This window comes from Podarcis cretensis, assembly GCF_951804945.1.
Source record: "Podarcis cretensis genome assembly, chromosome: 8".
NCBI lineage: Eukaryota > Metazoa > Chordata > Lepidosauria > Squamata > Lacertidae > Podarcis > Podarcis cretensis.
In genome coordinates this window covers 8,721,817-8,737,318 of record NC_137177.1, presented here as the reverse complement: position 1 = coordinate 8,737,318, position 15,502 = coordinate 8,721,817, and the positions used below count along the sequence as shown (strand labels likewise).

The following is a 15,502-nucleotide window of genomic DNA, read 5'->3' as shown; positions in this document are numbered from 1 at the left end:
TCAGCCTCCCATGGAGCAAGGCCCCCACAGGTTCCCTACCAGGCAGGGCTTGGGAGAAAGCCCTCTCTGAAGCCCTGGAGAGATGCTGAAAGTCAGTGTAGGCAAGGCTGAACTAGATAGACCAAGGACCTGACTCAGTGTAAAGCAGTTTCCCAGGGAGAAGCAGAGCAACATCATTATGATACAGGTTCTTGTGTTAATTACAGGAAGGCAGCCAGCAATAGTAGGCTGTTGCCTTCATGCTCTGCTGGTGATCTCCTGCAGCAATTGGGCTCCCCCTGTTGGAAGAAAGAGCTTGCACTGCACAGGTCTTAGAGATCATAGAATCATAGAGTTGGAAGAGACCACAAGGGCCATCGAGTCCAACCCCCTGCCAAGCAGGAAACACCATCAGAGCACTCCTGACATATGGTTGTCAAGCCTCTGCTTAAAGACCTCCAAAGAAGGAGACTCCACCACACTCCTTGGCAGCAAATTCCACTGTCAAACAGCTCTTACTGTCAGGAAGTTCTTCCTAATGTTTAGGTGGAATCTTCTTTCTTGTAGTTTGGATGATCCAGCAAGACCAGGGGTCAGCGACCTTTTTCAGCCGTGGGCCAGTCCATCGTCCCTCAGACCGTGTGGTGGGCTGGACTATATTTTTTTTGGGGGGGGGGAATGAATTCCTATGCCCCACAAATAACCCAGAGGTGCATTTTAAATAAAAGGACACATTCTACTCATGTAAAAATATGCCGATTCCCAGACTGTCCGCGGGCATCTGGCCTCTGGGCCTTAGGTTGCCTACCCCTGCGCAAGACAATTTGTTGCCTTCAGAAATGAGTTAATTGCAGGCCACACTTCAACGATCTGCGGCTGACAGGAGATGAAGTTCTCAGCATGGGAGGTAACAGCTAGGGATGTGGAAATGGCCAAGATTCACTTATTAGTCCCGTGTCCAGAACAAAAATGCACCCGGCAAATAGGATCTATAGTCGCTGTTGTTTTCAGTCCTCAAAAGATACACAACTGATCGCTCTCCCCTCAACCTCATTTGCATTCTGCTTCCTTTGCACGGACATGAATTGGGGTGGGGGTGGGGAATAACTTAATGAAAACATCATTAAGCATGTAGTTAATTACGGGAAGTTCCACCACAGAGGACAGCAAGGCAAACAACACTCCCCCGCCCCAGAAGCAGGACAGCAACAAATGCAGAGTGGATCAGAAATCAGTGCTTTCCTTATACCCCTAGCTATGGCTGATTTGAAACAGAGGCAGAGGGAAAGGGGGCCTCTCATTCCAACTCTGGATAGCAGCCATGAAATTAAAAGGTGCCTGCTTCTTAGGAGAAAAGCAATGACAAACCTAGACAGCATCTTAAAAAGCAGAGACATCACCTTGCCAACAAAGGTCCGTATAGTAAAAGCTATGGTTTTCCCAGTAGTGATGTATGTAAGTGAGAGCTGGACCATGAAGAAGGCTGATCGCCAAAGAATGGATGCTTTTGAATTATGTTGCTAGAGGAGACTCTTGAGAGTCCCATGGACTGCAAGAAGATCAAACCTCTCCGTTCTTAAGGAAATCAGCCCTGAGTGCTCACTGGAAGGACAGATCCTGAAACTGAGGCTCCAATACTTTGGCCACCTCATGAGAAGAGAAGACTCCCTGGAAAAGACCCTGATGTTGGGAAAGATGGAGGGCAGAAGGAGAAGGGGACGACAGAGGACGAGATGGTTGGACAGTGTTCTCGAAGCTACCAGCATGAGTTTGACCAAACTGCTGGAGGCAGTGGAAGACAGGAGTGCCTGACGTGCTCTGGTCCAGGGGGTCACAAAGAGTCGGACACAACTAAACGACTAAACAACAACAAACAACAACATATCATCAGAGACCGTTTTCCTTTTTACATCTCACCTGGAGTGGGGGGTGCGGAATACCTGTTCTGACGAGGCTCAAAAAAAACCCAATGAACAGGTTGCAATGTTAGAATTTTGGAAAGATGAAAACGTAAATCAAGAGGGAAGTGTCATCCTGGCTCAATTTAAACCTTGGATTTACTCCCGTAGCCTCTTTTGTAAAAGAGCAAAGCAAAGTCCTCTCCTAATACACACACACACACACACACACACACACACACCCTCTGCCAGTCCCAAGTTTGTCCCAATCAGTGAGTCAAATGCAGAGCAATGACGGCAGGCTGCTCTCAGGCTATGGTGCAGACAAGCCCTGGGTCAACAGCTGCCGAACTGCCTCCAGCCTTTCCCCTCCCAAGAGAAATGGAAGGGTTTTAAAAGCTGGGTGGTCGTTTTAAGCAGAGTGGGGCAGGTAAAGAGAAGGGGGCTGGACAGGCAAGCTAGAATCTAACGGGGAGGTGAGGTGGGCTAGGCTCAGGGTCTCTGGAAAGAGAGGGACCCCTGGGAAGAGAAAGGATCAGGCCTTCTCGGTGGTGGCACCCGTCCTCCCATCAGATGTCAAGGTAAACAACTATCTGGATTCAGAAGACATCTGAAGGCAGCCCTGTTTAGGGAAGTTTTTAATCTTTGATCTTTTATTGTGTTTTTAACATTCTGTTGGGAGCCACCCAGAGTGGCTGGGGAGACCCAGCCAGATGGGTGGTATATAAATTATCATCATCATCATCATCTTCCCTGCCAAGTTTCGATGGACAGCGTTTGGAAACATTGAGGGGGAAACCAGAATCTATCTTTCCTTCTTTCTTTCTTTCTTTCTTTCTCCCTCTCTCTCTCTCTCTCTCTCTCTTTCTGACAGCTCCTTGAGGAGAAGGGGCAAGAACACACCTCTATTGAGAGGGCTTTAAAATGACTAGCTGAGGTAGCAGAAGGTAGAAGGAAGGCCAAATCCTGACCGCTGCCAGCCACACCAAAGAGGCTAGCAGAGTACCCAATCTGCCTATAAGGTAAAGGCTTGCAAATAGCCAGTAATTAAAGTAAACGAATTGCATTTAATTGATTACGTGCATCAGCAGGGAGTGCCCAACTTGATTTTCTCCCAGAGCGCCTTTGTCCTTCAATGGTTTCCCTATCAAAGTTTTCCAGTAGTGTGAAAAAACAAATAAATATTTCTTCCAGTGTGAATCTGTGGCTGCGCTGCTACCAGGTGAGGCTGTACCTAACACTAGCCGTACTGTGAGGAGACCCAGTCAAATTGGCTAAAAAAGCCAATGCAATTCTGGGCTGCATCAATAGGAGTATAGCATCTAGATCAAGGGAAGTAATAGTGCCACTGTATTCTGCTCTGGTCAGACCTCACCTGGAGTACTGTGTCCAGTTCTGGGCACCACAGTTCAAGAAGGACACTGACAAACTGGAACGTGTCCAGAGGAGGGCAACCAAAATGGTCAAAGGCCTGGAAACGATGCCTTATGAGGAACGGCTAAGGGAGCTGGGCATGTTTAGCCTGGAGAAGAGGAGGTTAAGGGGTGATATGATAGCCATGTTCAAATATATAAAAGGATGTCACATAGAGGAGGGAGAAAGGTTGTTTTCTGCTGCTCCAGAGAAGCGGACACGGAGCAATGGTTCCAAACTACAAGAAAGAAGATTCCACCTAAACATTAGGAAGAACTTCCTGACAGTAAGAGCTGTTTGACAGTGGAATTTGCTGCCAAGGAGTGTGGTGGAGTCTCCTTCTTTGGAGGTCTTTAAGCAGAGGCTTGACAACCATATGTCAGGAGTGCTCTGATGGTGTTTCCTGCTTGGCAGGGGGTTGGACTCGATGGCCCTTGTGGTCTCTTCCAACTCTATGATTCTATGATTCTATGAATGAACGTGACTACGGTGCATTAATTTGAATGGGACTTCTCTGATCAAGTCTCTCTCTCTCTCTGTCTAGCCTACTTTGCAGGGATGTTAGGAAGATGAAATAAGCAAGCACCATTTACTTAACACAGGGTTGGACTCTGATTTTAAAAGCTACAGATTAAACCACATCCAGATTTGAGGAGACCTGTTGGAAACGTGACGAGGCAAGTCTCCCGGATCCTTCATGTGCATGGGCTTGTGGGGCACAGATGTAATGCAGGGTCTGTTCCCCTGCTCACACACTTCCCCTCAGCTGTCATGAGCCAGGCTGTGCAACAAGGGCAGCCATCGGCTGAGGATTGATAAATTGCTGTTTAAAATATTACCATATGCCACTTCTGATAATTAGCCCACAGCCCCAGGAGACAGCAGTAATGAGCGCTCTCAAGAAATAATTAGCCCGATCCGTCGGCTTCACCGGTGCCTGCCCTCAAAATGTCAAGACTCGCAAGATGCATGGATAGCGTCGTGGCATCGCTTAGCCACTGGGTGGCGCTGGACTTGATTGGGTCACTGTGAAAATCGGGAGCTTCCTATTCTTCCCAGGAAGAGATAATGAACGTTCCTGCTTAGCTTTGTGGTAGACTCTTTCTCTGAGCCGGAAACTGTGAGCTTCCAGATGTTGCGAGACCTCAGCTTGCCTCACCCCTGACCATTGGTCATGCTAGCTGAGGCTGATGGGAGATGGAATCTGTAGGGCCCCAGGCTTCCCAACCCTGACTCCAAGCCTTGTGCAACATGGTGTAAGAAGTCGAGTTTTAGACCCATAAACTCCTAACAAGGAAACCAAAACGGCACAGCTCCCTGCACCAGAAATGTTCTGCTGTAACAATAGTAAAGGTAAAGGTACCCCTGCCCGTACGGGCCAGTCTTGACAGACTCTGGGGTTGTGCGCCCATCTCACTTAAGAGGCCAGGGGCCAGCGCTGTCCGGAGACACTTCCGGGTCACGTGGCCAGCGTGACAAAGCTGCATCTGGCGAGCCAGAGCCGCACACGGAAACGCCGTTTACCTTCCCGCTGGTAAGCGGTCCCTATTTATCTACTTGCACCCGGAGGTGCTTTCGAACTGCTAGGTTGGCAGGCGCTGGGACCGAGCAGCGGGAGCGCACCCCGCCGCAGGGATTCAAACCGCCGACCTTTCGATCGGCAAGTCCTAGGCACTGAGGCTTTTACCCACAGCGCCACCTGCGTCCCTGCTGTAACAATAGGTGGCATGAATATTCAGCCACTCATTGCTGAGGGGAAATGTGTGGAACAGGTCTCGGTGTTTCGATTTCTGGGAATGGAGTTGAGAGATGACCTAACCTGGGGCGAAAACAGTAAAGACCTGATGAAGAGAGCACAGAAGAGGTTATATTTTCTGAGAATCCTCCGGAAAAATAATCTCTCAAAGGACCTGTTGATGGCATTTTACCATTGTCCTGTTGAGAGTGTATTAACTTATGGTCTGTGTGTGTGGTTTGGGAGCTGCATGGCCAGGGAAAAAACAATGCTGTCCAGGGTTGTAAAGACTGCGGAGAGAATAACTGGATGCACTCTTCCCACCTTGGATCAAATCTATGCTTCCAGGTGCCATAAGGAAGCTGCAGAGATAGTGCAGGATACTGCGCACCCCGGAAATTATCTCTTTCAGCTTCTGCCTTCTGGAAGAAGGTACAGGGTTATAAAGACTAGGACAGGGGTCTGCAACCTTTAAGACAAAAAGAGCCACTTGGACCCGTTTCCGAAGAAAAAAAAACTGGGAGCCGCAATACCATTGCAACATTTAAAACAAATATATCTCCGGAGCCACGATCCGACAGCGGGCGGGAAGACAGCGGTGCATGACTAACGCACGCACCGCCCCATGCGACGTCACAGCCAGTACAGCGCCCGCCACAGTGGGGAGTGTTGGGGCGCACAATGCGCCTCCTCCCCTCGCTAGTATCCGCCCCGGAGCCGCGGCAAAGGTGTAAAAGAGCCACATGCGGCTCCGGAGCCGCGGGTTGCAGACCCCTGGACTAGGACTAGCCGCCTGGGAAACAGTTTCTATCCAAATGCGATTTTGGTTTTAAACGCACTGTAAGGTAGTATCTATGGGAGTATATTGTATTTAATTATGGGGTATCAGAGTTTTTAGGGGGCTAACCAGGCTGGGATAGCAGGCTTGTTGGTTTTGAATGTCTGATATAGATTTTTTAAATTTTGTTGTTCTGTATGGGACAATGACAATAAAGATTATCATATCATATCATATCATATCATATCATATCATATCATCATATCATCGTATTGTATCGAATGGAGGAGGAAACTGGCTTACTTCTGCCTGGCCACAAAACTCCACAAAGATGGAAGAGCTGTGCAAGCAAGCTCAGTCCCCCCCTCCCCTTCCCCCAAAAGTAGCACGAGCAAACTATTTTCAAAATGGGATGCCTCAAGGATTTTCTGCAAAATACATTTAACAAAAATAAATAAATAAATTATTGAATGCCAGGATACCAATGCATAAAAAGTGGGGGCAGGGGGCGGGAAATAAATGCACTAGTGGAATTTCAGTGCAATATGGTGGCTCAGGAGGGGGCGGAGCCTGCCTAGAGATTGAAGGAGAAGAATCTTTTAGGTGAAGCGAGGGAGATCAGACAGAATCTGGACTTCACTGGCTCTTCACAATAATTAATAATAATAATCATAAAATGTACTTATACCCCGCCCTCCCCAGCCAAGACCGGGCTCAGGGCGGCTAACACCAGGCATAAAAACAATTGATTAAAATACAACTTAAAAACAAGATTAAAATACAACATGCAGCCTCATTTCAGTAGAAACTCAAATCAAAAAACTTTTGGGGGGATGAAAATGTCAAATCTTCCCCAAGGCCAACTATCCAGACTGGTCCTACGTGGGCCAGAAAAAAGCCAGGGAAGTCCCCAAATAGGAGTTCCATCACAGAAGGAGAAAGGAAAAGGGAAAGAGGGATCAAGTTGATTCCAAGCCAAAGGCCAGGTGGAACAACTCTGTCTTACAGGCCCTGCGGAAAGAAATCAGATCCTGCAGATAATTGCAAAATAGAGTCAGACCGGTAAGAGAGAGAAAGGTCACGTGAGCCATACTCACCTGTAGAATGTGGCCCCCTAAGTGCTGTTCAAAGAGCTCTGTTAGCAGGGTGTTCACATTCCTCCGGCCGGCAGCTGTCAGAGAGAGAGAGAGAGAGAGAAGGAACCCGCTATCAGAGAGGTCACACCTTGGACACCCCACCACCCAGGATTTGGCCCCCTGATCTCCACACTTGCCAAGGAGAAGCTGCTGGTGCCATGGCATTGAGACTCATGGTGTGTCCAGGAGGGCATGGATTCGAGGGGCTGAGAACTTGCAAAGTTACAGCTTGGGGGGAGAGTGGAATTTGCCAGCCCTGGGAGATCCTTCTTGGGCCCCAAAAATAATCACAACACATATTGCAGGTTTGGCTCCAGCACAGAGCTTACCCGCCCCCCTAAAGCTGGAATTGCAGAACTGAAGATCTCTCTTATCAGCGAGAGATCTGTCCTAAGAGAGTTTAATCCAGGGGTCAGCAACCTTTTTCAGCTGTGGGCCGGTCCACCATCCCTCAGACCATGTGGTGGGCCGGACTATATTTTGAAAAAAAAAATATGAACAAATTCCTATGCCCCACAAATCACCCAGAGATGCATTTTAAATAAAAGAACACATTCTACTCATGTCAAAACACCAGGCAGGCCCCACAAATCACCCAGAGATGTGTTTTAAATAAAAGCACACATTCTACTCATGTAAAAACACACTGATTCCTGGACTATCCGCGGGCCGGATTGAGAAGGCGATTTGGCCGGATCCGGCCCACAGGCCTTAGCTTGCCTACCCCTGGTTTAATCCACAGGAAACCAGCTACTTCCTGCTTAAGTTTGCCAAGGAGAGTGTACTTCGGAACATAAACAGATTCCCTTGCTGCTTCCTGATCCCACTCCCACATCTCTGAGTTCAGGAAGCCACTTCCAAAAAGAGGAGGAGGAGGAGGAGGAGGAGCAGAAACTCTCTTTCATCTTATATTTGATCAGGGACTGACAACCAAAGTTTCAGTCTCCCCACCTGTCCCCACAATAAATAAATGAAGTGCAAATATAATCTTTCCCACACATCGACCTCCTCATTTTTCTAAGGCCTTTCCTTCTTTCAGCAGTGAGCATGCTGTGACATCACAGCAGCCCAGCCAGTGCTTGAGGACGGCTTGTAGACCATCAGCCGTCAAGTGTTTTAAGGTCTGTATATAAGCATGTCAATCCTAAACCTCATCCATCTTGCTCAAAGGCAAGAAAGCATCTCAAGCGACTGAACCACGGGGTTAGAGGTCAGCTGCACACAGAGACCCTCCTCCCCACAGCTTCTTCTGGACACCAAAGAGCAAATTCTTAAGCCCCGAACATTACCAAAAAAACAGAAGAAAGAGGAAGGGGCGGGGGGCAGAAAGGTTGGGATTCTTTTCCAAAAGTAATTTAAAGGTAGAAGGGAAATGTGAAGAAGAGGAGAGAAGCCTCAGACAGAGATCTTTTACAAAAAGAGAGAGATTTACCAAGTAATTTGGCAAAACAAGAGCTGTTACTAAGAGGGGCATTTGCATCTCAATTCCGGGACAATTTTATACAGGGACATACAAAACAACAACAATAAACCAAGCCTGTCATCCACATCTCCTCTCTTTACATGCATGTGCATCTGTGCACATTGATGCTTGCACAAACCCCTCTGGGGTGGTGAGCGCACACAAGCAAAGACCAGGCACTCACTCTGGGGGAAGACAAGGACAGAGCCCTGGGGATGTGGAGGGGGAAGTCTGGAGGGGAGAGCAGAACCTGCCATTGTGCTCTGCACATTCCTGGGAGATGGGATTAGAATACTTATCAGCTCCGCATTCAGTGCTCCCCAGCAAAGCTGAAAAGCTCACAAGACCCCGGCTTAACCTTCCTTTCAGCCCCTTCACTCCCTTGCAGCGAAGTTCCCTGGCTCAGGGGCCGAAAGAGAGGGGGTGTTTGGGGGGGGTGACTTGCGGACGAGGACACCCAACTGTGAGATGCCAAGAGGAGAGGCCCTTGGAGAAATCTGCACGAGCCCAAAAAAGATGGCTTCCATTCCGCCACCTTTCTGAATTCCTTTTTTAAAAAAATAATTTTTATTAATTTTTGAACATATTAATTGTCATACATACCACAAAATTTCACATCGTATACAATCTTTTTGGACTTCCATCAGCCCCTCTGATGATCTCCCATTTTTATCATTTCTTCTGCATTTCTTAAATTCATATTGCCTTTAATTATCTTAACTAACATCTTCCTTTTTATCCAATTCTGCAATAATTCAAATTATTCCCCTCACAAAACTTCTTGCAAACCTACAAGTGTAATTTGGTCATCACAATTACTTTTCAAATAGTCCGTAAATTTACACCAATCTTCTGTGAATCTCTGGTCCCACCGGTTTCAAATTCTTCCTGTTAGTTTGTCTAGTTCTGCATAGTCCATCAATTTCATCCTCCAGTTGCCACCTTTCTGAATTTCTGCCCCCATCCTGGGGTGTTTTGACACAGGTGGGGAGGAGTTTGAAAAATCCGCCGGGAGTTTGCCTGGGCAGAAACCGGGTCGTTTGGTGCTTTGAGGTGGGGTAGCAAAATGGCACCTCGGATCATAGAACTGTAGAGCCAACCTGCCAATTAACCCTGGGCACATCCAGGGTCCACCAGGGTATCTTCCTGTGCCAGCCCTGTTGAAGTCAATGGGGGGGGGAGAGAACAGGGCAAAATGCTGAGCCCCCCACTCTCCTGTTAGTGTCAATGGCTCTGCCCAACTCTTGTCTGTCATATTAATTAATGATAATTAAATTTATTACTTGCCCTCCACCAGCAAAGTCCCAGGTAAGGTAAAGTGTAAAGGTAAAGGTAAAGTGACCCCAGACCATTAGGTCCAGTCGTGGCTGACTTTGGTGTTGCGGTGCTCATCTCACTTTATTGGCCGAGGGAGCTGGCGTACAGCTTCCAGGTCATGTGGCCAGCATGACTAAGCCACTTCTGGCAAACCAGAGCGGCGCACGGAAACGCTGTTTACCTTCCCGCCGGAGCGGTACCTATTTATCTACTTGCACTTTGACGTGCTTTTGACCTGCTAGGTTGGCAGGAGCAGGGACCGAGCAACGGGAGCTCACCCCGTTGCGGGGATTCGAACCGCCGACCTTCTGATCGGTAAGTCCTAGGCTCTGTGGTTTAACCCACAGCGCCACCCGCGTCCCGCAGCGCTGGTTACGACAACTTAAAAATCGGAGAAAGTTCCATTTTGCAATTCTGCCCTAATCTTCTATCCCATCTGTCAATTGGATGCCACTGCATAATTGGCTGTGGGAAACAGATTTGAGCTTCCAGACTTCTGTGGCAAGGGGATCATTTGCACCCGGTGCCACAGTCTTGCCCCGGCTCATCAGACACTACGGAAAACCCACGCCTGCCTGTGGGCAGGTGGTTTTGCTTGAAAGGGGCACAGATGAAACGGAAAGGCGGTAAGTCTGTGGCAGAACATCTGCTTTGCACGCAGAAGGTGCCAGGGTCAAATTCCAGGTGGAGCTAGGAATAAACCCCTGCCTGAGCTGCTGCCAGCCAGTGTAGACAATACTGAGCAAAATAGACCAACAGTTTGACTCTGTATAAATTGGCATTCTATATAACCTTTTGGAAACAGGGTTTGGAGCTTAGCACACATGCCCCAACTCCTCAGTTGCACAGTTGGTACAGAATAAGACTCTTACTCTCAGGGTTGTGGGTTCGAATCCTGTTTTGGGTAAAATATTCCTGCATTACAGGGGGTTGGACTAGATTGGCCCCGGTGGTCCCTTCCAATTCTACGATGCTTCAAATGCTCAGAGACACCACTTGGCTTCAGTGAAATTCTAATTATACGCCTGGTTTTTATACATACACATGAAGCTTGCCTTGCAGGGAGTCACGCCGTTATTCTGCTGAGCTCAGTGGGCTCTGCTCTGGCTGGCAGCAGCCCTCCGTGGTCTCTGGCAGGAAATAGACATCCCTATTGCTGCCTAAAGGTAAAGGTAAAGGGATCCCTGACCATTAGGTCCAGTTGTGTCCGACTCTGGGGTTGCGGCGCTCATCTCGCTTTATTGGCCAAGGGAGCTGGCGTACAGCTTCCGGGTCATGTGGCCAGCAGGACTAAGCCGCTTCTGGCAAACCAGAGCAGCGCACGGAAATGTCATTTACCTTCCCACCAGAGCGGTACCTATTTATCTACTTGCACTTTGACGTGCTTTTGAACTGCTAGGTTGGCAGGAGCAGGGACCGAGCAACGGGAGCTCACTGCGTCGCGGGGATTCGAACCGCCGGCCTTCTGATCGGCAAGTCCTAGGCTCTGTGGTTTAACCCACCGCGCCACCCGCGTCCCTATGATTGCTGCCTACCTCATCCTTTTAACTGCAGATGCCGGGAAAATGGACATGAGAGGGTTTATGTGTGTAAGGAAAGAGCTCTAGCATCTAGCTTGCCCTCAACCACGGGAAGCAGGCTGTGGGGTTAAGCCCCGGGTGAAATCTTGCCCCCCAAACTCAAATGGTCACCCATTGCATCTCTAAGGCTCTTTCAGTCTGACAATGGACTAGGCAGATGCAAAACAAAATAAAAAAATTCCTTCCAGTAGCACCTTAAAGACCAACTAAGTTAGTTCTTGGTATGAGCTTTTGTGTGCATGCACACTTCAGACCCACAAAACCATTATCCTGGACTTACTGGGGCAAAAGGAGGGCAGGAAGAGAAACCAATTCCCTTTCAGAGCTCACTTTCAAGGAGAAATAGTATTTTCACAAGGAGAAATATTATTTTTACAAAGAAAATCTCTCTCTCCCCCCTCTTTTTTTTTTTTTTTTTTAAAAAAAGGAAAAATAGCTGCAGCGCCAGGCAGCCTCAGAGATGGCATTTATAATGGCTGTCTCCGTTATCTGTACGAATTTACTTGTAACTAACAAACAGAGAACTCCCTTGACAGACACTCGGAACAATACCAGCACCGCTAATTGCCGCAATTTGCTCTGTCATTTTCTTTAATTCCTTCATTTTTCTCTCTTGAAATAACCCCGCGGGTCAGACAGAATGCTCCTATAATTAAAAGCATTTAATGTAAGAATTAGAAAGCTGCTAGGATTACGGGGAAAAGAAGGGTACGGTGTGGTGGGGGGAGAGTGAAAGAGGAATATATGGGGAGGGGGACAGAAATACACCCCCCCAACACACACGATTGCAATATCGCCAGCTTTTAAAGCCATAAAGCAGGAGGAAACGACAACCACAGGCTGCCCAGAAAACACAAGCAGCTTATATTATTTGATTATTATTGGCGGAAACCTCTGAAATGCAAAGGCAGAGAGAGACAGTGGGAGCTGATGGCATGGTGAACTTGGACTGGGACGACCCGAGTTCGAAATGTGATCAATACAAGGTGTGAATCGGCAAGGGAGCAAGACAGCCGACTCTACAGGTGGAAGGAAAAAGCCAGCACATCAGGCCATTGGTCTCCAACCAGCGGGCTGGGACCCACAAATGGACCGCAACAAAACTGTTAACCAGGCACCCTGATTTGATCAGCTTCCAGGAGGGCTGCCATGTGGTCAGAGCCAATGTGGTGTAATGGTTAGGGTGTCAGACTAAGACAGGGGTAGGGAAACTAAGGCCCGGGGGCTGGATCCGGCCCAATTGCCTTCTAAATCCGGCCCGCGGACGGTCCGGAAACCAGTGTGTTTTTACATGAGTAGAATGTGTCCTTTTATTTAAAATGCATCTCTGGGTTATTTGCGGGGCATAGGAATTCGTTCCTTTTTTCCCTTCAAAATATAGTCCGGCCCCCCACAAGGTCTGAGGCACAGTGGACTGGCCCCCTGCTGAAAAAGTTTGCTGACCCCTGGACTAGGACCTGGGAGAGCAGGGTTCAAATTCCCACTCAGCCGTGTAGCTCACTGGGTGACCTTGGTCCAGTCAGCGTCTCTCAGCCTAACCTCCCTCACAGGATGAAATGGGGAGGGAGGAGAATGACGTACACAGCCTTGAGCTCCTTGGAAGAAAAGGCGGTACAGTGGTACCTCGCAAGACGAATGCCTCGCAAGACGGAAAACGCGCAAGACGAAAGAGTTTTCCGGTTTTTGAGTCATTCCGCAAGACGAATTTCCCTATGGGCTTGCTTGGCAAGACGAAACGTCTTGCGAGTTCTTGCGAGTTTGTTTCCTTTTTCTTAAAGCCGCTAAGCCGTTAATAGCCGCTAAGCCGCTAATAGCCGTGCTTCGCAAGATGAAAAAACCGCAAGACGAAGAGACTCGCGGAACGGATTAATTTCGTCTTGCGAGGCACCACTGTATATGAATGTAATATGGAACTACTACGGCAGGAGAAAGGCATAGGCCTTTTTTTCCAATAACACATTTCTGAATACTGAATACAGTATGTTTCCGAGCACAATTCAAAGTGTTGGTGCTGACCTTTAAAGCCCTAAACGGCCTCGGCCCAGTATACCTGAAGGAGCGTCTCCACCCCCATCATTCTGCCCGGACGCTGAGGTCCAGTGCCGAGGGCCTTCTGGCGGTTCCCTCATTGCGAGAAGCAAAGCTACAGGGAACCAGGCAGAGGGCCTTCTCGGTAGTGGCGCCCACCCTGTGGAACGCCCTTCCAGCAGATGTCAAAGCGATAAACAACTACCTGACATTCAGAAGACATCTTAAGGCAGCCCTGTTCAGGGAAGTTTTTAACGTGTGATTTTACTGTATTTTTGGTTTTTATGGAAGCCACCCAGAGTGGCTGGGAAGGCCCAGCCAGATGGGCGGGATATAAATAATAAATTATTATTATTATTATTATTATTACTGGAACTGAGGGGGGAGAGACTTTCTGCAGGCAATTGCTTTTCCCACTTGATGTGCTCCAGCCCCCAGCCCCAGGAGCCTTTCCCAGACCATGACTTTGAGAACAGCAGCAGCAGCAGCAGCAGCAGCAGGCTGTGAAGAGAGGAGCTCAGTGATAGTTTTTTTTAAAAAAAATTTATAAGTTGTGTGTCCTCGTTTCTCAATTTGACCCTTTTACATGGTTTTGTACGTTTTGTGCATTGCTATTTGCTGTTATTTTTATTGATTATCGATGAGTAATTCTTTATTGTAATTGATAGGTGTAAACTGTTTAATTATTATTAGATGGTGTTTAATTTTACTGTTTATTTTTGGATGCCAATGGATTATTAAGTATTGCTTTAGTTGATATAAGTTGTTTGTTTTAAAGTTATTGTGACTTTTTATTTTGGATCAGATTGTTACTATTAATGTTTAATGTTTTATTATTTATTTTTATGTTTGTTGGATGCTATCCGGTGTGACTAAAAAGGGACGCAGGTGGCGCTGTGGGTTAAACCACAGAGCCTAGGACTTGCCGATCAGGTCGGTGGTTCGAATCTCCACAACGGGGTGAGCTCCCGTTGCTCGGTCCCTGCTCCTGCCAACCTAGCAGTTCAAAAGCACATCAAAGTGCAAGTAGATAAATAGGTACCGCTCTGGCGGGAAGGTAAACGGCGTTTCCGTGCGCTGCTCTGGTTCGCCAGAAGCGGCTTAGTCATGCTGGCCACATGACCCGGAAGCTGTACGCCGGCTCCCTCGGCCAGTAAAGCGAGATGAGTGCTGCAACCCCAGAGTCGGCCACGACTGGACCTAATGGTCAGGGGTTCCTTTACTTTTACCTTTTATCCAGTGTGACTAGGGCAACCCAGCAAGATGGGCGGGGTATTATTATTAATAACAATAACATTATTATTATTATTATTATTATTATTATTATTATTATTATACTATCATACGGCTGTGCCTTTGCTGAGAGAGCTTTCTATGGAGCAGGGGCACTCTGTCCATTTTACAGTCTATTTCTATGGCTTTCGAGACTTCTCTTCTCCTCCCCCTTCTCCACACTTATTCCCCACAACAGCCCTGTGAGGTGGGGCTGGGCTGAGAGGCAGTGACTGGCACAAGGTCTCAGCCAGTGAGCTTCATGCCCAAGTTTGGGGGCAGGGCGTTGGGGATTTGAACCCTGGTCTCCCGGCTCCGGGTCTGATCCCCTAACTACTGCACCAACCCCGGCTCTCTATGAATGAAATGAAAGTATGCTGAACAAAATGAACGAATGGAAGTACGCTGAGGACTAGAATGCTGAAATGGCCATTGCGGTGGGATAGCTTGGATGCCATCATGGATGAAGGCGGCGGCGGGAGGAGGGTCAGGAAGCTGCTGTAAGAGTCTGCAAGATGTGAGACTTGGAGGGAGCAGGGATGCTACATCAACCTCTCCCTGAATCTAGGGCAGGCACCCCCAAACTCACCCTCCCAGCTGTTTTGGGACTACAATTCCCATCATCCCTGACCACTGGTCCTGTTAGCTAGGGATGATGGGAGTTGTAGTCCCAAAACAGCTGGCGGGCCGAGTTTGGAGATGCCTGATGGAGGGTCTGGAGGCAAAGAGCAGGAGCCATTTCCAGGTCTCTCTGCACCGGTTGCTAACTCCTAATGCCACAAGCAGTCCCTGATTGACACACTCCTTTTTCAGAATATCAGTCCAGGTCCACTTTGCTTTTTTGAAGCTCCTGTTCTGGAGAGCTGTGAGGGGCAAATGCTGAACTCGGGGCAGATTTTCAGCG

General features: G+C 48.2%; 1 protein-coding gene across 5 annotated transcripts in view; it reads right to left on the bottom strand.

Annotated features, from left to right (window-relative positions):
- The window catches only part of NPAS1 (neuronal PAS domain protein 1), a 115,485-nt gene that overhangs the window by 54,994 nt on the left and 44,989 nt on the right, over positions 1–15,502 (bottom strand). For all 5 annotated transcript variants that reach the window (XM_079985365.1, XM_079985366.1, XM_079985367.1 and 2 more), the window contains one exon: positions 6,901–6,974. In XM_079985365.1, the coding sequence (XP_079841491.1) occupies positions 6,901–6,974 (74 nt within the window). The remainder of the gene's footprint in view (positions 1–6,900; positions 6,975–15,502) is intronic.